This window comes from Melopsittacus undulatus, chromosome 16 (genome assembly GCF_012275295.1).
Source record: "Melopsittacus undulatus isolate bMelUnd1 chromosome 16, bMelUnd1.mat.Z, whole genome shotgun sequence".
Classification (NCBI taxonomy): Eukaryota; Metazoa; Chordata; class Aves; order Psittaciformes; family Psittaculidae; genus Melopsittacus; species Melopsittacus undulatus.
The window spans coordinates 3,018,729-3,042,399 of NC_047542.1; the positions used below are offsets into that span (position 1 = coordinate 3,018,729).

General features: G+C 50.4%; 3 protein-coding genes across 3 annotated transcripts; 1 reads left to right on the forward strand and 2 right to left on the reverse strand.

The window, feature by feature from the left end:
- Nucleotides 1-96: 96 nt before the first annotated feature.
- On the forward strand, nt 97-14,218 carry TRAF3IP3 (TRAF3 interacting protein 3). Its single transcript, XM_034069868.1, has 16 exons — nt 97-177; nt 2,818-3,115; nt 3,945-4,026; nt 4,482-4,539; nt 4,746-4,770; nt 5,455-5,484; nt 6,018-6,113; nt 9,512-9,583; nt 9,846-9,986; nt 10,441-10,578; nt 10,726-10,861; nt 11,594-11,656; nt 11,735-11,794; nt 12,334-12,482; nt 13,435-13,704; nt 14,030-14,218. The coding sequence occupies exons 2-16, from the start codon at nt 2,852-2,854 to the stop codon at nt 14,111-14,113; spliced, it is 1,668 nt and encodes a 555-aa protein (XP_033925759.1). The 5' UTR covers nt 97-177; nt 2,818-2,851; the 3' UTR covers nt 14,114-14,218.
- Nucleotides 14,219-14,818: 600 nt separating this feature from the next.
- Nucleotides 14,819-15,911, reverse strand: C16H1orf74 (chromosome 16 C1orf74 homolog). The gene has a single exon (XM_034069869.1). It carries the CDS (start codon nt 15,909-15,911, stop codon nt 15,099-15,101), a length of 813 nt encoding a protein of 270 aa, XP_033925760.1. The 3' UTR covers nt 14,819-15,098.
- Nucleotides 15,912-16,503: 592 nt separating this feature from the next.
- On the reverse strand, nt 16,504-23,450 carry IRF6 (interferon regulatory factor 6). Its single transcript, XM_034069765.1, has 8 exons — nt 23,327-23,450; nt 20,015-20,191; nt 18,916-19,120; nt 18,363-18,485; nt 18,137-18,283; nt 17,554-17,946; nt 17,095-17,213; nt 16,504-16,828 (listed from the first exon to the last, which is right to left on the reverse strand). The coding sequence occupies exons 2-8, from the start codon at nt 20,186-20,188 to the stop codon at nt 16,607-16,609; spliced, it is 1,383 nt and encodes a 460-aa protein (XP_033925656.1). The 5' UTR covers nt 20,189-20,191; nt 23,327-23,450; the 3' UTR covers nt 16,504-16,606.
- Between the last annotated feature and the right edge of the window lie 221 nt (nt 23,451-23,671).

The following is a 23,671-nucleotide window of genomic DNA, read 5'->3' on the forward strand; positions in this document are numbered from 1 at the left end:
CACAGCCCGGCTGTGAGCAGACAGGAACCGGGGCTCGGCTGCAGCGTTTCCTGTTTTAGAGCAGAGAGCAGCAGAACGAGGTGGTTGGCACAGAGATGGCAGTTGGAGCGTGTTCGTGCCTGATAACACCCCACTCTGCCGTGGACATCGAGGGCTAGGACAGGACCTTTGAGTCAGGTAAGTGCCCACAGCACCAGCACGGTGAGGGATGGAGGGGAGCAGAAAATGCTGTGCTGAAGGCAGCGGCATGCACCTTTTTCTCCTCTTTTTGCCCCATTTTCAGCCTACACCATTGACACCAGGAGGCTGTAACATGAACCAGCAAGAAGCACTTTTCTGTTTGGGGTGGGTTTTTTGGTTTCCCTTGAAGCAAGAAGAGTTAACAGCTCGGAAAGCAAAGATAAAGGATGCGTTTGAGGGTAATTTAGGAAAGGAGGAGGAAATAAGAGTATTAGCTTGTCAAAAAGGCCTCAACAGTTTGCTCAGCGTGGGGCGAGTAATGGACTGTGTGATTCCATAAGCTTTACCTTGCATTAAAGAGCATTTTTGGTTCACTGAGGCTATTACAAATGCTGCTCTTGCAATGCGCTGTGCCAGGCTGGGCAGCCCAGAGGTAGGAGAGGGGCTGAGCCATTCCTGATGGGACGAGCTGGATGAGCAGGGACCAAGGAGGACATCCACAGTCCGAACTGAACATGCAATTGGGCCATTTCTAAAACTAAGGAAAATTGGTTGAAAAATTCTTTTACAGTGTCCTGAAAAGTTGGGAACAGTTTTGTTGTAGGCACAGGCTCTGCCCCATGCTATGGGGCTCATCCTCGTCTTCAAGGGAGCACATCACAGGGCGCTGGCATACACCCAACTTGGATTCCTATGTGAAGCTGTTGCCAGACCTTGCCTTGGCTTCTGGGCCACGGAAAGCATGTGTGCATCATGGGGAAAGGCCATGGGTGAGCACAGGGGGACTGGTGTGGTACAGACATGAAAGCTCCATGGGAACAACCTGCTCAGCCTTGTACCTGCTTTCAGCCTTTGAGAGAGCTGGGCTGGGGCAGCCTGGACAAGAGAAGGCTCCTGAAGGGGAGACCTGAGAGCAGCTCCAGTGCCTAAAGGGGCTGCAGGAAACCTGGAGAGGGGCTTGGGACAAGGGCCTGTAGGGACAGGGCAAGGGGAATGGCTTGAACCTGATCATAGGCTCAGCCCTGGCAGCACTGTCCTGGATGGGGGTTTGCAGACACCTTCCCAGCCCAGAGCAAGAGCTGAAGTACCCACAGTGAGAAGATGGGACTGGCAACCAGCATTGCATACACCACAGTTAGCACAAGGACAATAAAAGGGATTATGGAGCAGGTTTTATGCATTCCAAAAAGCACAGAGGTATTATACATTTTAAAAGGGGTTACTTGTTCCATTTTTTTTCCCCATTGGACTCAACTACTTCCTTATTGCTTGAGACAGTGACACCAATGAAGTTTTGGTGGTTTTGTTTTGACACTGAAGAACATTTGAGTTGTCAGAAACTAAACTGGGTTTTCCCCCCCCTCCTTCCTACATTAATGGGATCTGCCAAACACAAGAAAAGCTCCAGCCATGGTCACAGCAGCTCCCAGGATGAGCCCCCCAGGATGGGCACCCTCTGAGCAATGTACATGGGATGTGCACAGGGATGATGAGCCTCTATGCTGGTGGGGTGAGGGGACAGGAGAGTGGGACACAGCTTTAACACAAGGGGAGGAGGGAAGAGGAGCACTCACAGGTAGTTATTGCTCAGCTTGGTATGACCAAAGTCCACTAAATACAACACACTGGTGGCTTGCAACTGTGCAGAGAAGTCAGCAAGAGGGAGGAGGTCACATATCTACACCCTGTGTGCACACGTAGATGGTTGCAACAGAGCTGGAATGGAGGAGCTCCTCCTTCAGGCCACAAAGTCCCCAGAAATAGAGGCAGAACTCGTGCCTGAAGCAAACCACTCAGAAATACAACACAGCTCCTCAAGAGTGAGCTCACAGCACAGCACTCACATTAAAAAAGAATGGCAAAAGAAATGCACACTTCTGAGAAGTTCATAGCAGAAACAACTATCAACAATGAGAGAAGAGAAGGCTCCTGAAGGGGAGACCTGAGAGCAGCTCCAGTGCCTGAAGGGGCTGCAGGAAACCTGGAGAGGGGCTTGGGACAAGGGCCTGCAGGGACAGGCCAAGGGGAATGGCTTGAACCTGCCCGAGGGGAGACTGAGCTGAGCTCTTAGGCAGAAGCTGTTCCCTGTGAGGGTGCTGAGGTGCTGGCACTGGGTGCCCAGAGAAGCTGTGGCTGCCCCATCCCTGGCAGTGCTCAAGGCCAGGTTGGACACAGGGGCTTGGAGCAGCTGCTCCAGTGGAAGGGGTCCCTGCCTGTGGCAGGGGTTGGAGCTGGATGAGCTTTAAGGTCCCTTCAACACAAACCATTCTATGATATGATTCTATCACTCTTCCTGTGTTTCCACTATATCTTCAGGTTGGCTAAAGAACTGTAACAGCACAACCAATAGAATCAGTTTGAAAACAGAGCATCATTACTTGGAAGTGAGGCCTGAGGCTTCATTTGAAATCCTGTTCCTAGCATCCCCTGGTCAGCAGCCACCCAACAGAGGGGCAAGAACAGCACCATGTGTTTACACAGCCAAAGCATGCAAGTTCACAAGCAACAGACTTCTGCAGGAAGTTCACCTGCACCCACTGCATGAGGATTCCAGGATGAGCATCCGACACTTCACATGCATTTACTGTTAGGAATAATCACTTTGCACTTGGATCACATCTTTCCCCTTGGTTTCAGCAGGACAGAGGACCCCACAGTGGTCACAGACACCATGATCAACCAGCCCCAGAGGCTGCGGCGCAGGCATGAGAGCTACGATGAGAAGTGCGAGCGGTGGCACAGGATGCGGGAGAGCCTGCGGCAGCAGCACAACATGACAGTGTGCCGGTTCATGGGGATGCGGGCACCGGACCCACTGCAGAGCCCCCGGCAAAGGGAGTTCCTCAGGAGGAGGAACCTGGGGGGTGATGCTGGAAGGGCACCACCGGGACAGCGCATCCACCGGGATCCCACTGAGGGGTCCATCCTGCTCCAGGTAACCTGCTCTGCACCCACACATCAAAGCACATCCAGAAAGTGGGAATGCACAGACTGAAATGTGCATTTCCTAACACGCTGTGGAGTTGAGCATGGATAAATGCTGTCGCCTCCCTCCTGCTCCTCTGTTTTCCACACCCTGAACCAGATGGAGATGTTCTGCCATTCCTCCCAGCACAACCCCACCTCCTGACTGCCACACTTTGCACTTACACAAATCACTTTTACCCTCGAAAACAGAGCTCTGAACACCCGGCTTCTCTCCAGCACCTTCACTGTTAGCAGGAAGGATGCAGGAATGAGGTTCCCTGATACTCATTACCAACCCTGTGCTGCACAGCTAACAATGACCCAGAGGGCTCACTGCCTGAGTAACATCTATAGAAAGAGGCAATAGAAAACACCCCAATCTCAGAGCCAGATTTCCTTCTAAGTTTATAACCCACGCAAAATGAACAACCCTCCTGACAGGCTGCAAGTTCATCTCAGGGGCTTCACAACCCCCTGTGAGCAGAGGCAGTGGAACGCAAGATGACTTACACAGGCATGGCCTCAAGTTCCTTTTGTACCACAAGAGAGTTCAGAGCAATTCCCTGCCTCCTGATCCCATTCAGGTCACTAAACCAGGAGGTTTCCTCCCACTTCCTCGCAGAGCTCTGGAGCTGCTGGAGTCAGAGCAGCAGATCCTTATGATTTTCCAGGGTTTCTTGGCATCTCCTTGATGCTCTTCACTCGGTCACTGCAGGTACAAACCTGGCCACAGGTTTCCCTTCCATTCCTCACAGCCCATTCTGCAGATGCTGACTCAAGCTGCTCTCTCATTCCAGCACCCATGGAGCTGCCCCACATTCCCCCCTGCACTCTCCCGGCTCGGCCTCAGCATCCCCAGGCGAGGTGTGAACACCCAAGGTAGGTGAGGGGTGCTTGTGTTTCCCTCCCACACCTCCATCAAGTGATGTGGAATGCTCCTCTCTAACCCAAGCTCCCCTGGCTGCAGCCCCACTCCTGCACAGGGTTTTACCACCCCAGAGCTTTTCCTGCAGGTGCAGGAATATTCCTCCTGCAGAAGGATAAACCAGGCCACAGCTTAAGCATCAGTGCCCTATGGCTTCCCTGTGAGTGCCTCAGAGTATCCAGGGGTCTGGGGCATAACTTCAGTCTACAGGATCATTTCACTTCCACTTCTCCATCCATCTGAGCAGGACTTTCCTCTGGTCCCTATTGAGTTGTGTTACTGGATGGTGTTTAAACAGCAGCTCTCCATTCTAGAAGCAATGCCATCCGAGAGGGACATCCAAATGGAAGAACTTCACAGCCCCTCAGGCAGGGGGGATCGTTCACATCTTCTCACTTTGCTTTCACAGGAACACAGACCCTCACAAACCCAAGGGCACGAGCAAAAGACTCAAGCCAACAGACAGAGTAAGCTGGCCCTCCCCTCCCTCCCAGGCCTGGGATTCAGATACCTGCAGAGCAGCAGCTTCCAATGCTCAAACGGGTTTAACCTCAGCACAAGCTTCACTGTGCAAATACCAACACTCTGCTTGGAGCAGCTGGTGGCCAGATCCACTGACTGCTACAGACCCCACCACTCTCACCTCAGTAACGTTCTCTCTTCTTGATTTCAGTTGTGGAATAGCAGTTTTAAATAAGGTAAGAAAAACACAGGGACTTCTGTCATAAAATCATGGAATGGTTCAGGTTGAAAAGGACCTTAAATCTCTTCCAGCTCCAACCCCTGCCACAGGCAGGGACCCCTTCCACTGGAGCAGCAGCTCCAAGCCCCTGTGTCCAACCTGGCCTTGAGCACTGCCAGGGATGGGGCAGCCACAGCTTCTCTGGGCACCCTGTGCCAGCGCCTCAGCACCCTCACAGGGAACAGCTTCTGCCTAAGAGCTCAGTTCAGTCTCCCCTCTCTTGGGCAGGTTCAAGCCATTCCCCTTGGCCTGTCCCTACAGGCCCTTGTCCCAAGCCCCTCTCCAAGTCTCCCCTTCAGGAGCCTTCTCTTGTCCAGGCTGCCCCAGCCCAGCTCTCTCACCTGGCTCCATGGCAGAGCTGCTCCAGCCCTCGCAGCAGCTCCATAATATCTCACAGTCCCACTCAGTAGCAGCCCTGATTTGACACATGACATGGCAAAGATGCCACAACTCCAATGGTATAAACTGCAAAAAACAGTCACTTCCATGGGAAAACCAAACAAGTGCAGCCCAGCAGGCTCCTCCAGGCCATTAGCTTCAGTTTGATTCCAAAATACTTAGATTTTGGAGCCAGTTCATTAAGTGTTTATGAGCAGAAACAATCCCACTGTTTTCAAACATTTGCCCTTTCCCTTTACAGGAAATAGTGCAGTTATCCAACTACCTCAAGGTAGGTACCAAATACTGTGAATTGCCCATAGAGAAAGCAGGACTTTGGGAATCATAGAATCAACCAGGTTGGAAAAGACCTTTAAGTTCATCAAGTCCAACCATTCCCCAGCTCTGCCAAGGCCACCACTGACCCATGGCACTGAGGGCCTTGTATTTTGAACAATACCATTATTGAATTATAGAATAGTTTGGGTTGGAAAGGAGCTTAAGAAGTCCTAACCCCCTGTCATGGGACACCTCACACTAGACCATGTCACCCAAGGGTCTGCTCAACCTGGGCTTGAACACTGACAGGGATGGAACACTTACCTGCTCCACCACCTCACCACCCTTGCAGTAAAGAGCTTCTTCCTTATCTCCAACCTGAACTTCCCCTGTTTCAGTCTGAACCCTTCACCCCTTGTCCCATCGCCACAGTCCCTCAATGAATGAAAGGGGTTGCCTGCCCTATTTTAACATGTCCAAGAAGTCCTCCACATGAGCACATCAAGACCTGTCTGTCCCCACTGACCCCTCTCCCCTTCCCCATAGGAGGCCCTGCACCGTGAGCTGCTGCTCAAGCAGAAGATGGTGATTTTGCAGGAGCTTTTCTCCACGTTGCTGCAAGCATCAGAGAAGTCCTGGCAGGTACCAGGGAGCTGCAGAAGGTTCCTGCTGGGCCACGGGTGGGACTGGGTTTGTGTGTAGCAACACGAGCACCCCATGGGGCTCCCTTTCTACCTGTAGCTCTGCCCAGCTCCGGTGCTTTACAGGTTTAAAAGGCAATGCTGTCACCCATCGTGTGGAACCATTCCCCTGCCAGTAGCTGCTCATCCTGTCCCTTTCCTTGCTGGCATCTTTCTTCTCAGGGAGGGCTGTACACAAAACAAAGTTAGGGCACCACTTGGCTTCACATTTTCCCCCCTTTTGTGCCCCAAAAGACTGTTACAAAACACACTTTGCTTTCAGATCAACAGGAAGCGTAAAACCCTTTCCTTCTGCAAGGTTTTTGAAGGTTTTATACTTGCTTTTCCTGCTTTTTCCTAAATAAAAAGCAATCAGAAGTGTGTAAACAGCTACAAAACCTGAAGAAACCCAAACCACAATCTCACACCAAATTTTCATCCCTAGCCAAAACAAATTTCAAGCATTTTGAACCACTTTAGGGTTTGGGTTTTTTTTTGGCCAAAATAGACGTTTCAGACTTACCACAGTGGTGAACCCAAGTGCTGGCAAATGCTGCACTGGATGGGGGAAAAAGGCTGCTGCTTAGTCTGGGAACACAACAGCTACCCCTCCATCCATCCCACCCAACTCCCAGCTATCCAGCCTGCTCCTCACAAGCATGTGTGGGGATATCCTCCATCCCACCACTGCCCTGCTTCCTTCAGGGATACATTCTGGGCCCCAGACAGAGACTGGAGGACCCAGCACCACGATGGGGGCACAATGGTTGAATCATGGCACTGCATCAAACCATTTCCTCATGGCTCAAACAAAACCTATGGGCAGCACTGAACCAGGACCCAGATTTACTTCCTATCAGGAGGTAAAATTAAAGTGATGCATTTTATGCAACGTATGAAGCATTTTAAACAGGGTTATTTAATCAAATACGAATTTACAGTTCACTCCACCTTTAAAAAAGTGCTTTGAAAGTTCTGTTGGGGCAGAAAAGCAAGTGATTGGGTGAGATGGCATAAAACCCCCTTGTGTTAGACATGCTGTGGTTAGAAACTTCCGCCTTCGCTTGCTGCTTCAAATATAATACAAGCAGGAAAAAGCATCCTGACACACTGAGCAGGACGTAGCCATGAAACCTCAGATTAGAAAGAGGTGGGTGCACTTTGCTTCTTGCTATCTCTGCTGCACAACAGAGGCTTTGCTGCTGCCTCTTACTTTCAGCCTTCCATCAGGCTAAAAATTACCTTGCTGCTGGCACAGGAGCCAGATGCAAGGCAGATGCTGGAGGTGGTCCAGGGGAGGTGCAGGGAGAGGCTGCAGGCAAAGGGAAGTATGGACAATGCTGGGCAGGGGAAGTCATAGAATTACACAAAGGTTTAGGTTAGAAGGGACCTTAAAGCTCCTCCAGCTCCAACCCCTTCCCCACTGGAGCAGCTGCTCCAAGCCCCTGTGTCCAACCTGGCCTTGAGCACTGCCAGGGATGGGGCAGCCACAGCTTCTCTGGGCACCAAAGAAGCCAAGTCTCAGTTATGATTATTAAAAGTAATTAATTTTAAGCTGTTTTCTTCTTGAAAATTACTACTTTAATACATTGTCTTTCCTTCCTGATCTCTGAAGTTGAACCTGACTTACTTTTGGACATACTTTGAAGCTCTGCAGAGTTTATGCTCTTCGTCATTTCCAGTGCATTATTACCACTGCTGCTACTATATGCACTTGATTTTCTAGCACAAGTATTGTGTTTGGGCAAACTGGAAGCCTTCCAGAAACAGCATTTATTTATTATTACTGATTTACACCAGCTACCTAAAATGAGGGAAGGGGTAGCAGAGAATTCACTGATCACAAGACAAAAATCAGTTTAAAATACTCATATGGCAATGCTTAAATGACAGCAGTAGAGAAATGCAGAAGGGTTTGGGGGAGGTTTTGGAGCTGCCTATTCAGGTAACCTCAGATGCTGAAGAAGAGGGCTACAGGGGATTCAAATATGGTATTTGCAAGACTATTTCAAGCATGTTAACCCCAACCTTGTCCTCTTCCTGGCTCCCAGTGCATGGTTTGGGGCTTAGTTTTTGGTTAGTTTGGGTGGGGTTTTGATTTGAAAGCAGCCCCTTTCATGTAGATAATCTTCAACACAGGCTCCACCACGATTTGCTCACATAGCTTTTCTGGTCAGAAGCATCATTTCTTGTTCCTGCCACACTCACTCACCCCACACTGCCATGCTGCTCTGGTAGCAGCCCCAACAAACAACTTAGTCCATTTAGGGAAATCTTTAGGTTCTTTTCTCCAGTTTATAAGCTGTATCCCCATGAAAGGAGTTTGCCAACACATTTCTGCTGTGAAGCATAGGAAAGGCCCAGCGGTCTGCTGCCTTCCACTTCCCATGGTCATTCACATCTGTGCACAACAGCTATAAGGCCCCCATCCTCCAACCAGATGGAATAAAATACAATAAACTGCAGAGGAAAATGAGGAATAATATTTCACTTATAAAAATGCTTTTAAAAATCCCACCTACTTTCTGAGAGGATAAATCCTTTTGTTCTTTGCACTGACAACTGAACTAGGAAGATTTATTATTTGGGATTGGACTGTGTAAACCTAACCAGCACTAAAATACCAGAGAATCTGGTTTTGCTTGGGTCTAAGAGCTATTCCTGTAACATCAAGGAGCTGCTTTTCAGAGGTTTGACTTCAAACAGCAGTAAGCAGAGCAGATAGCAGCATTCTCAGTATCGGTGGTGGAAAAACAGCCCAAGTGAACTCTTTGGTGGAAATTATCTCTCAATTTGCATGCAGTCTGGCTTCATGAAACACAAGTCTGACTAACACTGAGAGGAGATTATAATGAGAGAAATGAATCACTGTTGCCCTCTACCCCCTGCCCAACTGCCAGATGTCGCAACACAGACCCAGCCTATTTCCTAAGGTAACCAGGAAAGCAAGACCTTAGCACCAGCTGGAACTTGAGGGAAGGAGTGTTGCAGGGAGGAACCATCAGCCAGGTACAGGGCTATACATGGGGACAGGCAGCTGTGCTCTATCAGACTCATCCAGACTAACCTGAAATGCCCTTGCTCTTTTCATCTTACTGCAAGCAGCTGCACTCAGTAACCAGCAGAACTGCCTCAGGAGTGTTCTTCTACACATAAAAGTTTTACTTCCCCCATATCCCATTCATTCTGAGATGGTGAAGGCTTGTTTGAAGTCTAAGCATTGAAGAGATATTGAATGGACTTTAGACACAATGTTATAGATTAAGGAAGAAAGTGAAGCAAAACACAAGCTAAGAAAACATGGGGGGGATATTGTATAGTTCATGATTCCACACATGAGTGTGACTGTTTCTTCCCCAGGGTCAGCTGAACGAAGATAAACTGAAGTGCAAACTAAGGGCGCTTGAAAATCAGCTGCAGGCTTGCACCCAGGTAACGTCTGATTCACTGAGAAACAAACAGGGGAAGAAAGGCATGAAAAGAGGACACCCAAGCGTGTGATGAAGTCAGGTCTCAGTTTCTAGAGCAATCTGATCAGATACAGAGCTGAAAGTGATTTTTCCTCTTGCTGAAGCAATGCTTCACAGCAAATCAGCAGCAGCTTTTACACTCTGGATCTACTAATACTCAGGCTTAGCAAGATCGGAGGTAAGTCAGGTAAGACCCTTCAAGCACTTCAATTCTTCCTTTGAAGAGTTACTCAAAGGAGTGTGTGAAGAAGATCCTGATAGACATGGAGGACCAGAAGCAAACCTATGAGGAGAAGGCAAAAGAGGCTCTTCAGAAGATGCTGGAGGACAAACTCCAGACTGAACAGCAGCTGCAAAACTCCGAGGTAAGCAACATAGTTTACACCTAGGTTTGCTTTAATCTAGTCCAACTGCAATGAACAGCCCTTCCATTCTGCTCTGCACTCACACAGGGAACAAGCCACACACACATCCAGGGACCTAGGGCTTCAGGGACATCTTCTCTAGAGCTGCTCTATTATATGGAAATAGATTTCCCCAAATTTCCTTTGACACACAGGATAACTGAAATTGTCAGAAAACACAAGTAAATCATATCCCAAGTACTACCAGGCTTAAATACACCCAGCACCACAACCAAGCCTCTGCCCATCAGATGGCATCAGCCCCACACAAGGTTATTACAGCCACGGCAGTACAGGCTGCCCCAGCCCTGCAGAGCTCACATGAGCACCTGCAGGTGTTACTCAGGGCAGCCTGGCATGGTCCCAGCACACCACCAGTCACAGCCCACCCATGGGTGCTTGCTCTCCTCCCTAGAGAAGCCTGGCAGCAACGAGAGAGGACCTTGCCTTCTGGAAGGAGCACTACACCAGCCTCAAAGCTGAACTGACGCAGGTGACCACGGCACACACTGAGCTGGAAAACAGCTTCCACATCCTGCAGAGCAAACTTCAGGTACGTCAGTTCCCCATAGGAACAGCATCCAATCCACTGGGAGCCCACAGGTTGAGGCCTCTGAATAATACATCCCTGTTGATGAAGCACAGCAGTCACACATTCAACTCGAAGCTGAGCTGATGCTGGGGCTGTTCTCACCTGCAGCAAGCGGATGCACAGAACCAGCAGCTCCACCAGACCCTGGGCAGGCTGCAGAGCGAGCACTCTGCTCTCCACCAGCGAGCCAGTGCCCTGCGGAAGGACAACGACCTGAAGGCTGAGCACATCAGTGCCATCAGAGGTATCATGTGCAGGGGAACGGTGGGGGGGCCTGTCCTCTAGGTGGATATAAGGAAAACACTCTTAAAATCCTATTCCTTCAAGCCAAGTATGTGCACTTGCAAAAGACTCACTCTCTGTGCTGTGCACCTCAGCTTGCCATGAAACCTTCTGGTTTCCAAAGGGCTCCTAAAGTCATTTCCAACTAGATTAAAGGACTTAAGTGACTTTTCTAGAGGAAAGGGTGGAGTGGGAGACCTGAAAACAGAAAAATCTCCAGATCCTCAGCTTTGATGAGGATTTTTGCATCCTTGTCAGACCCATCAAAGGCAGCAAGGCAAGCCTGCCTGGGTTACTGTCTGAGGGGCTGCTGTGTGGTGGTGGTGGATGTTACCAGTGTATAAATACATGCCAGTAGTGTCCTCAAGCACTAATTCAGATAGAGACAAGGAAACAGACACACTTCACGTGGCTATTTTAAAGCACAACTAAGGAAGAGTAAATGGGTGGTGGTTCTGTTTTCAGAACAGTCTCAAACAGCTTTAAAATAAACCATAATTTAATAGAGGCACACTAGAAAAAACTGCCGAAACCAAAAGAGAACTTAAGAGCTAAAAAATCACATCCCTTCAGAGCAGAACACTCAGTGCAGTCAACAACATCCCCTCACACATGTGGAAAAGGGGAAAGTTGCCATCCTTGCATAAAGATGCAGTTTTACACCAACCTTGCTTCCCTTCTACCATTATTTCAGATAAGCTTCAACAAGAACAAAACCAGAGGGTAAAGCTGGAAGCAACAGTCAGCTATTTGCACAGTAAGTAACACAAACATACATAAAGCAATCCAAAGCATTAGTGCTGGGGATACTTACACCAACTTTCTACATTCACAGACTTAATAGAGAACCAGACCAACAAACAGAAGACCCAGGAGGCGATGGCACAAAGGAAAGGTCAGCAAACTTTGTAACTCCCACCTAGCACTGCTCACACTGGACACAAGAATGTTAGACCTGACTCTAGGAGAAGTCCACACTGCATTAGAATAAAGGATTCTTTTAAAGCTGCACCAACCAAGTTAACATTTTGCTAGTTAACATTAAAACTTAAGTGTGTTTATGATGGCAAACACTTGTGAAAATAAATGGATTTCACTGCAAATTCTACTTCAGAGGCTATGCCATTTTTCCCCCCAAAACAAAATACATTCATTCCTGTTTATAATTGCAATTACAGTTGTACTTGGAGAAAACAAGGTAATAAAAGGAATTGTAACTCTCCCTCCCCTCCCTTCCTGGCACTACTTAGAAACCCCTCTAAAGACAATTAACTTATTGCTATCCCAGAGGCAGGCCTATGATAACTCAGCCAGCTCCAGTGTCCTCTGCTGTGTGTGTAGCACACAAACATTACCTTTAAACTCCCCTGAGTAAACAAGCTCTAAAGCAAACTGAGCACCTGGACCCGTTTCTCACCAGAGCCTGTTTTCTAGGCCAGGTTTTCACCACGCAGAGCCCACCTCTCACTCCTGCCAAGGAGAAACAAAACGCTCTGTTAGAGCACCCGGAGGAGGGGGGAGAAGAAAGCCTGAGGGATGAGATGCAGAAAAGGACATTCCAGCTTACAGCAAAGGAGAATGAGGTGAGGAAGTCACTGAATCACAGACACCAGTGTAAGCACTCCAGCAGCACAGCACAGGGCACCAAAGCTCTTGGAAGGAATCTAAGATTGGAATCTCTTGTAAGGATTGTCTTTCCCAATTCTTTATCCTGATACCAGCATTATCTAAACCCCCAGCGCAGCCTCTGCATGCAGGGTGCCACCAGCTGAGCCCTTGCCATGCGAACTCATGGACAGGAGAGTCTCAGGCTCAGAAAAGCCAAAGTCACACTTTAAGAGCTGAAACCAAGTGCAAAGGAAAATACTAGCACATAACAAAGCCAACAAAACCAATGCCCTTACAACTGGGGTGCAAAACTTGAAAGCTTTCTAACCTCTTGCATGGTGTTTCCCATCAAACCATGTCCCCTACCCACAAACAGCCTCACAGCTCTTACAACAGTAATCAGATAGCAAGGATTTATGAAAAAGGATTTATAACTTACCATTGCAGAGCTTACAGCCACACAGGAGAGGAGCTTGTCCTGCTAACCCAGGCCAACGAGTGCACTACCATCATCAAGCATCACCTGGGGGAGGGCTTTATGAAGCACAATCACAGCTAAATGGGAACCGCTGGGGAGGGACCCGATTACCCCCCATTGGCTCCTGCAGCCTCTTCTGCTAATGCACTGCTCATCAGGGTTGTCCAGGTCAAAAGGTGCTCCCTGGGTTTTGGGGTTATGCAGCACAACCTGTCCCATGTTTCAAGGAGTTTAAAGGACTTTGTAATTGCTCTTGTAGAATGAATTTGAGGAGAGGCAAACACTGCCATGGGTGTGCACTCCTGACCCACACACTTCCATGGCCATGAACATAACTGCTGCTTCTATCTCCCATGTTGGTGTGAAAGATGGCAGCAAAGTCCAGAGGGCAACAGGCTGTGGCATCACCACATTCCCTCTAACACTGACATCTGCTCTGTCCCCTGTAGGTACATATGGACACACAGGTAGCAGGAGTCAAAGTTCCCCATCACCACAGTGCCCATGCAGGGGCAAAGCACTGCAGCCTCTGCGGGAGCCCTGCTGCTGTCGGTGGGTACGGAAGAGAGGGGATCCCTCCTAACGGCCCCTTGCTGTGCTTGCAGTGCATGGAGCTGCGCTCGGAGCTGGAGGCCCTGAGCCAGGAATACCGCTCCTGCCTGACCAGGCTGCGCCAGTGCCGGGATGAGCTCAACCACTTCCAGAGCAAGCAGGCGAAGGTGGGAGATGTTCCTCGCCCCCATTCCCAGGGCTTTTGGACCGGGACTGCAGATGGGTCTGCAAAAATCATAGAATCCCAACCTGGTTTGTGTGGGAATGTTGGAACTTGTGCCTAAGAGCTCATCTCAGTCTCCCCTCTGGCAGGTTAAAGCCATTCCCCCTTGTCCTGTCCCTACAGGCCCTTGTAAATGTCTTTCTCCAGGTTTCGTGTAGGCCTCTTTAGGTATCAGGAGGCTGCTCTAAGGTCCCAGATAAATATCCCCATTTTGATGTGTTTGCTAGGGACCAGAAGTTTCTTCTCCTAACACTGACTTCTCCTTGCAGCGACGGCGCGGTCACTGGGTCCCTCTCCTGGTGGCAGTGCTAACAATGGCCATAGCCTCCTTCCTTGCAAGTTACAGACCATGAGGGACCTTCTCCATGAGGGACTTCACGGCAGGAACTGACTTCACCAGCAGCGACATTCCCTCGCCACAGTGCACCCTGTGCTGTGTCACACTTGTGTGTTTAGTGTCTATGGAAGCTTCACTCCACATTCCTCACTCCACACTCCTGCAGCTCCAATAAAGGCTGGAGATCCCCCTTGCCTTGGCTGTTCTCATTGCTTTGCACCAGTTGAAAGTTGTGCTGCCCAGTCCCCACAGTGCTGAGGGACAAAGCCACCACTGCCAGGGGCTGTGCAGGGTGGGAGGGATGGGGTATCCCATGCCCTTGGGATCCACCTCCCTGGTCTTCATGCATGAGAGGACTACAGGATTCTCTCCATTTATTTCCTCCCTAAATAGGAGGTGTTCGACCCTGGACCATCTCTACTGGTACCTGACAAGGACACCCAGCTCAAGGAGGTGTTTCAGCACAGTTCCTTCATGCACTGAGCAGTTCTCTCATCTCCCACCTCATGTGCCCAGCTCAGCCCATGGCTCTAATAGCCAAACATCCCCACAGCCACATCTGCTTCCCTTTCACTGCTAGCACATTAATCCAACCAAGACAAGGGGTTTAAGCCCCTGTTGGAGCTGCATGGTGCAGGTTCCACTGGAGCATTTGCCCCTCATTCAATACAATCTGGAGCCTACAATAAGCTTCAGAAAGTCAAGATAATGTGGTGTTCCAATTGCGTTTATTCAATCCTCAGCTGTTGGCAGCATAGAAATAGAACCTGACTTCACAGGGCAGTCTCTGCAGTCAGGATGGACACTTAACCCACAACATGTGTACGTCCACGCTGGTTTTCTGCATCACCACGCATTTATCTGCACCCAGCCTACGAGGTCGGGGCCCAAGAGCATCACACTTCACCCTTTGGTGCTCAAAGGCCTCTTGTGAGCCGCAAACATGCGAATCCTGAGTCCGTGATGCAAGTGAGAGAGGCCAAGAAGTCTGAGCTTGTGTTTTACAAGGCAACCGCTGGCAGGGACACCACCTGGCTGGAGATGCACAGACCTACAAAGTCACTCTGTGCACTGAAAGCCTCCTTCAGCTGCTCGCTCCAGGCACCCAGCGCCTGCTCCAGCTCCCCGCACAGGCTCTCTGGGATGCTGAAGGAGTAGATCTGGACCCCAAGCCTGTCCTTTATCCTGGGGCAGGAGGCCTGGGCTGTGAACACCCTCAGCGGCGTCAGCGCCAGGCAGTTCTCAGGGCTCTCCATGGAGAAGGTGTATGCGGCCGGGTACCCCAGCAGCACCCCAACGATGGTGCAGAGGTTCCAGCCGCTGGGCACAACCTCGCTGGAGGACACGGGCCCGGCGCTGGCCGCCTCAGCAGCACTCAAGTGGGCCAAGAGGGCCGCAAGATGGCCCCTGATGGCCTCGGCCTGTGCCGGCCCGCACAGACCCGGGCTCTGCCGCCCTGCCGACACATCCACGAAGGGCGCGGGGTGCGCACCCAGCACGGCCGCCACCCTCCTCCGGGCGAGCCCCGGGTGCAGCAGCAGGGCCGAGCCCTCCATGCTCAGCACATGGATGCGGAGCGGGCCCAGCCCGGCCTCCCTCAGCCGCTGCAGGAACCGGCGCAGCTCTGCCGGCCCCGCCGAGCCGCAGTCATACAGCAGAGCCGGCTTCAGGCCGGCAGCCACCGCCAGCACCTCCCCGGTGAGCTGCAGGGCCCGGGCCGCCGGCAGCCGCCGCCCGGCGCCCAGCTCCTCCCGAGCGGCTGCCACAACCCGCGGGGCCAGGGCCGCGCTGCCGGCCCGAACCTCGGCGCCCATGGCCGCCGGACACCGACGGGAAGCTGCGGCCGGGCCCAGCGCTTCCGGGGCGGCCGCGGCACTGCGAGCCCGGGGCGGAGCGTGGGGCCCAACCGGGGAGGCTGTTCCGGGGCGGGCCGGGCTTCACCGGCGTCACCGGTGAGGAGAGAGGCGGTCGGGAACAGGCCGCTGCCGTCCCAGGCAGGCTGAGGGAGGCGGTGTGTGTGTAAGCACAGCGCAGAGCCCTGCCCCTGCCTTCTGAGCTGGATGTGATAGGAGGAGGCTTCTCAAAGCACAGGGAGATGCTTTATGTAACGATATACGTGTATAGCTTGCAGCTAAAAAGCACTTAAAAAGAGGAAAATAAAACCAAACAAAGCTGTATGATCCAGGCAGGCTTAATAGAGCACAGATTAGAGAGGGGAAATATAATAATCATATATTTATATACAAAATACCAATAGTCGATTAAAAAATACCACAGCATTGAAAATGTGATTTGTACACGAGTTTCTTTAGCAAAGAGCTGGGAAGAGTGAAGGAGCTCACAGCATCCCTGTAATCCCCTTGCTTTTGAATGCTCCCAAAGGTACCACTGAAACTGCATCAGAAGACCAGATTTACACTGATTTTATTCAGATTTAGGCAAGGCACTCGGTAGGAAATAACTTTTTCTGTATGTACAACATAAAGCCCAGGGCCAAGGCAAGTGCCTGTCACTGCGCCGGCAGCGGCTGCGCCATGTGCATGGGGGGGGCCTGCATGGGCCACCCCTCCTGGTGGTTCTGCAGCAGGTGGTAGAGCTGCTTCAGGTGGGCCACGATGTTGTCCTTGATGTCGGGGGTGGAGATCTGCAGGCGCACGCTGCCGCTGTCAAAGGAGCGCGTGAAGTCACCCGAGAACATCTCATAGATCATCCGGGCCACAACGGGAATGACCTGCGTGAAAGAGGCGGTTGGGGCACACTATAGTCCTGCTGTGCTGCGCTGGATGCAGGGGATGCTTTCCATGCTAACCCAAGGACCTGCACAGACTGATGCTCTTGGGTAACGTTTGTATTTGCTGTCACAAAACCCCTCAGCCCTTTTGGTGTTTCCCAGTGTCAATAACACAAACAGGGACGAACCGTGTCTGCAGGCTCCATCCAGAGCCAATACACCAGTCCCCAGCAAGGTGTGTGTCATCTCAGGGCCTCAGCTCTTACCTGAACCACAATCAGCTTCCTCTCCCTGGCTTTTCCATCAGGCCATTCTTCTCCAAAACAGAAGTAGATCTCATATGGTGGCTGCTTCTCGATTTGTCCCTTCTGATGGGCAATCAGCTCTAGGAAGAAAAGCACAATGCTGCAGGGTTGTACTCATTGGGTTAGAACACTCCCAGTCTTACCTACATGCTGAGCCACACAATTACAGTGTATTTCTCACACCAGAAGAGCTTTCTTTTACAGCAAGGCCCTCCAGGGTTTTTCAGAGCATTAAACGAGTGTACATTGACTTTCTTCCAATGCACACCTGCTCCATGTCCTCTGAAGTCAGGGACATGGTGGCTCCTACCCACGCTCCAAGCACAAGCAAACTAACCAGTGCACCCACCCTTTCCAATAGTGCCACCAAGTGCTCAGACCGGCATCCAAAGCTCTTTTCCACAAGCAGAAGTTACCTACCGCTTAGGAACGTTTCCAGACAGAAGAGTTTGACTTTCTTTTGCCTCTCAATCAAATTTGGTGTGGTGGAAGAAGGCGCACAGGGACCAGACCAGTACACCTTGCACTGGCAGAGCCGGACAGCGTAGATGGCATGGCCACTGACCTCTAGGATCAGTCCCCTGTCCATAACATCCAGCAACCGACTTGTGAAGATCTTCTGCCTTTCATTGGTGATTTGCTCTGTTCCTGGAAACTTTACTTGCTCCAAACTAATGGGCCCAAAGAGCTCCTCCTGGTCTGGCATAGGACCCAGCTCTCCATAGAAAAGTCTGCATCCCTGCGGGTTGCTTACAGTCGTCGTCGGCCCAGTCTCCTTCCCTCGATACTCAAACTTGATTTCCAGGTCTGTCACTGAGAGAGAACCTGTCAGTAGGGCTTTTCCTGGACCTTTACATGTACTGCAGCAGCAGCAGACACACACCACACAACCCACACTACACAGAGGCGTTTAAACTGTACACAGCTCCCCATGCTAAGGAGCAAACAGCCACAGTGAAAAAGTCAAAACAAGGACAGGAGCTGTAGAAATCCATATACATACTTGGTAGAGAGCTGATCCAGAGCTCAGGGCTGCTGAAGAAGTCATGCTGCAGTGCTGTTGGGGGCATTTCCATGTCTAGAGGTTCATTCTTTGGCCACACAGCTTCAGGGCTGCAGTTTTCTGCACTGGCTGGAGCCATTGGAGAATCTACAGAAAGGAAGTGATTCCTCAATAAACCACTTTACAAGCAAATACCTTCACTGATACATTAGTCTATGCTACCAACCATTGATATTAAGAAATGGAAATGTCTCTTGAATAGGGACGTGCTGAGATTGATTCAATTCCTCCTCCTCTTCATCATCAAGATCATTATCCTTTTCATCCCACGGAGCTGAGCCAGTGGAGCCTACAAACAAACACATTCTTGTGGGTAGTTGATCGGTGTGAAACACTGTGATGCACTCCTTGAAATAATAATGTGACCTTCATATTGGCTCTGTACAATATTAGACATTTATTTGTGTATTTTCCAAACAGAAGTAGAAAAGGGAAAATTGGATCCACACCACATGCTATTTTCAGTTTAATACATCATTCTAGAAAGCTAAGGATAAACTATCATCAATATGGGACTGTTTAGCTGACCATGTACAGCTTTATTCATGTTAATACAGGTACACAATGATTTAATGTCCTTAGTTTAAGCACAGCCAGGTTTACACACGGCCGCCTTCTGCTGCGCACAAAGGCAGCTTGAGAGTTAATGCTGAGGGAAAGGAACTCATGTTGGACAAGCGCCTGCTCGGTAACCAGCCCTGTGTCAGCAAGGCCCTCACCTGGATTAATGATTGATCCCTGGGATTGCGGGATATCACACACTTCATAAATTTTAATAGGATTCATGGGCACCTCCTTGGTGCCATCGTACATCAAATTGAATTCCCGACTTTTGTTAAGAGCACATCGGAGCTGGGCTTTCCACTTTGCAGGGTCGGGCTCATCGACTCCTTCCTGGTACTTTCCTGTTTCCACAGCCCATGCCTGGGGACAAAGTACACCGTGCTCAGTCCAGCCTTCTCAACAGAGCAGCTTCTATCAGAAATCAAGCTTCCAAACAAATTCACTATAAAATCCTTCTCTTTGCGGAAGTCTGAACTATACCTCTTTTGATAACAGCAATGGAAATTCCCACTTTTAATAGTTTTTCCCATTAAAAGGAGGAGGAGAAAACAAGATGTAAATGCAAAATTCCAAACCCCATGCATGCACCTTCATACACATTAAGTGTTACAGCATTGGGCACTGAGTTTTTCTAGGTCTCTCAGGTTCAGCAGCACAAGCAATTTTTGACAGTGAGCCATAACCTGCACACCACGGAACGGGCTCGGTTGGAACAGAGTGGAAGAGCAGCCACAGCCATCCAGCTGGTCCTCTCCCTCTCTCAGCCCCAGATCAGACTATCAGCCCAAGATCCCTCAGAGGCAGAGGTCAGAAGTTCCTCAAGGAGTGTAGGAGTTATAATGAATCCCTTAGGATAAGAATACTGGGGACAGCTGCAGTGGAAGTTTGTGGTGGACCTCTTCAGATGTATTTAACAGTAACAGTATTTAATGGTTTGCTGCAAAGAACAGGCCAACTACCACATCCTAAACCGAGCCGATGGAGTAAATAGCAGTCATCTCCCAGAGCCCAAGGAATCAGACATCATCTGGCCTTTGGTGGTCAGAAGGGGTTAAAGAACTCCTCCCTAAAGAACAGCCTTTCAGTGCCAAGCCTGGCATCCAGGTGCACAAAGTGGCTTTTCTGAGGTCAAAGAAACAGGACAAAATGTGCCTGGAAACAGGTACTGTAATATCTGCCCAGCTCCTGGGCCAACAATTCAACCCTTTGTCCCTGGTTAGGAGCCGTGGTGTGTCTGAGCTCTCCCCCCCTCACCTTGAAGATGGTGTTCTCCTCCTCGTGCTGCGGGCTGTGCCGAGTTGCATGCTTCCAGGGGATCTGAAACCGCTTCGCCTCTCGGTTTAGCCAGATGAGGCCGGGATACATCCCACTGTCTACCTGGGCCACCAGCCATGGCTTCAAGCGGACTCTCCGTGGGTGTAGTGCCATTGTCTACAAAAGGCAGAGCAGCTGCTGAGGGTTAACTGAGACTTAGATGCTTTAAATACAGTTAATTCCATGAAAAAGGACCCTATGCTGTGTCACTGCTGTCTGTTATCTTCCTGCACCTTGAAACCACGAATTCGGGTTCAGTTAGATGACTTTTCTACCAGGAGGAGTTACAAACACATCACTAAACAGGGACCATAACTGTTACAAGAACAACAGCTTGCTGTTAAGTACTGCAGGAAGCAGAGACTGCGCATTGTGTGTGAACTGAGCACATAGAGGGCGAGCCCCAGTCAAACCTGAGCCATAAACGTAGTGCAGGAGATAAAGCCACAAACAAGCCACGGCAAGAACAGGCAGGAGAGTTTCAAAAGCCTCCACGTACGCCTTAGCACAAGGGCCCGATCTAGTGCTTCTTCAGCTGCATCAGGCTTGCATCGAGGAGAGAAACGAATTCGTGCCAAACCAGAGGCTTTTGCCCCAGTTGAGGTGAAGCTGGAAGCATCAGGCTCAAGGGGAGGAGACTCCATCACAGAAGTTCCTCTGAAAGTCATTTAATGGCTTTTTCATGAATGCCCTGAATGCAGTAAACCCATGCGCAAACATCACTGACCTACAGTAACCAGGATGTTTATCCAGAAGGACGTGAACTGCAAGTCTGCCCACACTCCTGCTAGAAATCAACTGATGCTGACTTAATGTTTAGGGTTTTTTCCAAAAGCAATGCTGTAATTAACCTATCAAAGCTGTTGTTCAAGTATCCTGGTGTTGCTACTACATTTGCTGCCAACCAACAGTATTTTTCCAGTGGAGAACAGAGAGAAAGGCAAACAAACAGAAGTAATGACTGTCCCTCTGCAAGAAGAGGCAGCATTTGGTATATTTAGGTTTTGGGAGGGGGGTTTTACACTACAGGTGTGCTTTGAAGGTGTATTTCCCATATTCATTTGTAAATCTTGAAACAGATGTGAGAAATTACATGGATAAAGGAGTTACAGGATAGGCAAAACCTTTGCCATAAGCCCTGAATACTGCTGCAGGAGTTGCAAAATGTGTCTAGCAGCAGAGATAAGAGAAGATGAAAAACATCCTATCCAAGAACTAGTCTAGGAACAGGTTTTATTTGTTCAAATACCTGCAGATCCCATTCAGATGCAAGTATTCACAGAAAATTCAGCTGAACACAGCTTATTTTCTCTGTTAAGTAAAGAAGACATTCAGATTCAATTGCAAATCATCTCTAAATGAAGAGTTTGAACACATGCTTTATCAGGGACCTGGCCATGTCAGCAGATTGCTCCCCAGGAGCTGCAAAGGAGCAGAAAGCAGTCATCAAAGTTATTCCTGTGCTTCTGAAACTCTCCTTAGTTCCCCAGTGGAAAACACTACCACAATTAAACTTCCAGTAGAGTGGTTTGCAAAGACACAAAGTCCAGGTTAATCCTGGACTTAGAATCGAGACCAAATCCAGATATTGATTGGAAAAAGAAGAATTACTCCTCATTGTAACAAGGAATCTAAAGCTTGTTTCCATCATCTCTGAACTTTACAAGCAGTTCCCTCTGCTTCTAATACCATACACCACATACATACCCCTTTGCAAGACCAGGAGTGAATTCAAACCCACACATCAGGAAATGAAACTCATGCCTCTCAAACAAAATACATCCAGTCCCAGTCCCATGGAGGGTGCACTGGCATTGCCAAATGAGGTTGGAATTGTTCCTCTGCTCACAGACAGCGTCTGTCAATACACCACATTACAATGCTTTATGACCTTTTATCACCAACGACTTGTTGACACGATAACCGAGACCAAACCAACTTGAATCCCATTGCTGGGCTCAGACCGTGAGTCAGCTTCTTACAGCCTTCAACTTCAATCTGGCAGGTCCACCAATGCCGGAGGCTCCTGGAGCTGTGAGGGTGAGCTCGGGGAACATCTCATACTATTAATGGGAATTGCCAAAGGCAGCACTCAGGACTCCTCAGTGCACATACCCAGGGATCCTCTAGTTTGCTTTATTCCCACTCAAATTGGCTGGTGCGGGGGGGTAATTAGCACATCCCTGTGCTACTAATGCATCTCTGGTCAGTGATGTAATTATTCCCTGTACCACAATTATTAAGTCATACGTTTTTCCTTGTAGAGGAGACATTCACCCCAACAAGAACAACTCAAGCAAGCTCAGGAATGAGCAGACATCCTGCAGCCACTTCCCCGAGGGCTGCAGATGAGAGACCAAGGTCAGGAACAATCCTGGATGACTGTGAGAGTTCTGGGGGTCCAGCACGGAGCCAACCAGTGTAACATCACACAGGACGGTGTGACCTGATGCCGGTCTCAGCCTCGCTGCATAGAAGCTTTCACTCTCCACCTGCACACCCAAGTGTGTTTCTGTTCTGTCCTGGTCAAGCCTCTAAAGAAGGAAGGGGTCTTCCCCAGAACCATTGCTGCTACACCACAGACCTCTGCTTGTTACCTTTGGCTGCATTACCCTGTATTTCATGGATTTGTATTGTATTTTCAAAGACAAGCAGCTCAACCCTTTAATATTAGTATTCACACACAGAAACAGACTGAATTTTCACCTGAGTATCCAACACTTAATCACTTCCGTGCACTGGGAACCCACAGCTGAGTTTCAGAGACCCACACATCACTTTCTCTGCAGCCACCCGCACTCCCTGCCCTGCTCAGGGTCAGCAACACCCCCTGGGCCCTACCAGCCCTCACTCTATGCCCAGTGGAGTAACCTCAACCCCTCCACGGCCCAATAGCCTTGTTACCTCGGAAGGGGCACGGCCGTTACCGATAACTCGTGTTCCCAGGAGGGTAACGGCTCCGGTCAGACCAGAGGCGGAGGGGATGGAACGGGACGCGTCACCCTCACCCTAACTTTGGGCCTCGTTTACACCAACCCGACAGACGTAGCCGGAGGCGAGCACAGCCGCAGGGAACGCGCAGCCCCATAGACACCGGGCTCTGCCCTCCCGCTGCCCCCCAAGCCCCAACCGGCATCTCCCACGGGCCCCGTCCCGGGATCCCTCCCACGGCCACGGGCACGTCCCTACCAAGCCCCGGGTACACTCCGCAGCCCCGGGGGTCCCGTACCCCCCCCCCCCCGCACCACTTACCCCTCCCTGCGGGCGGGCGGCGGCTCCGGGCCCGGTGGGGGCTCCCGGAGGGGGGGGGGGCGGTACCGGGAGCGGAGCGGGGCGAGGGCAGCGGAGCGCGGCGGCACCCACAGCGTCAGCCCCGCCCGCACCTGCCCAGGTGCGCCCGGCGCAGCCGCCGCCACGCCCCGCCAGGCCACGCCCCCAAGCCGGAGGCCACGCCCCCAAACAGGAGGCCACGCCCCCAAGCTGGAGGCCACGCCCCCAAGCTGGAGGCCACGCCCCCAACCGGTTCGGTTCTTGTCGTAGGGGGGGAATCGGAGTTGTGAGTCAGGAGCGTTAGTGATGGGGTGCAATGAACGGGAG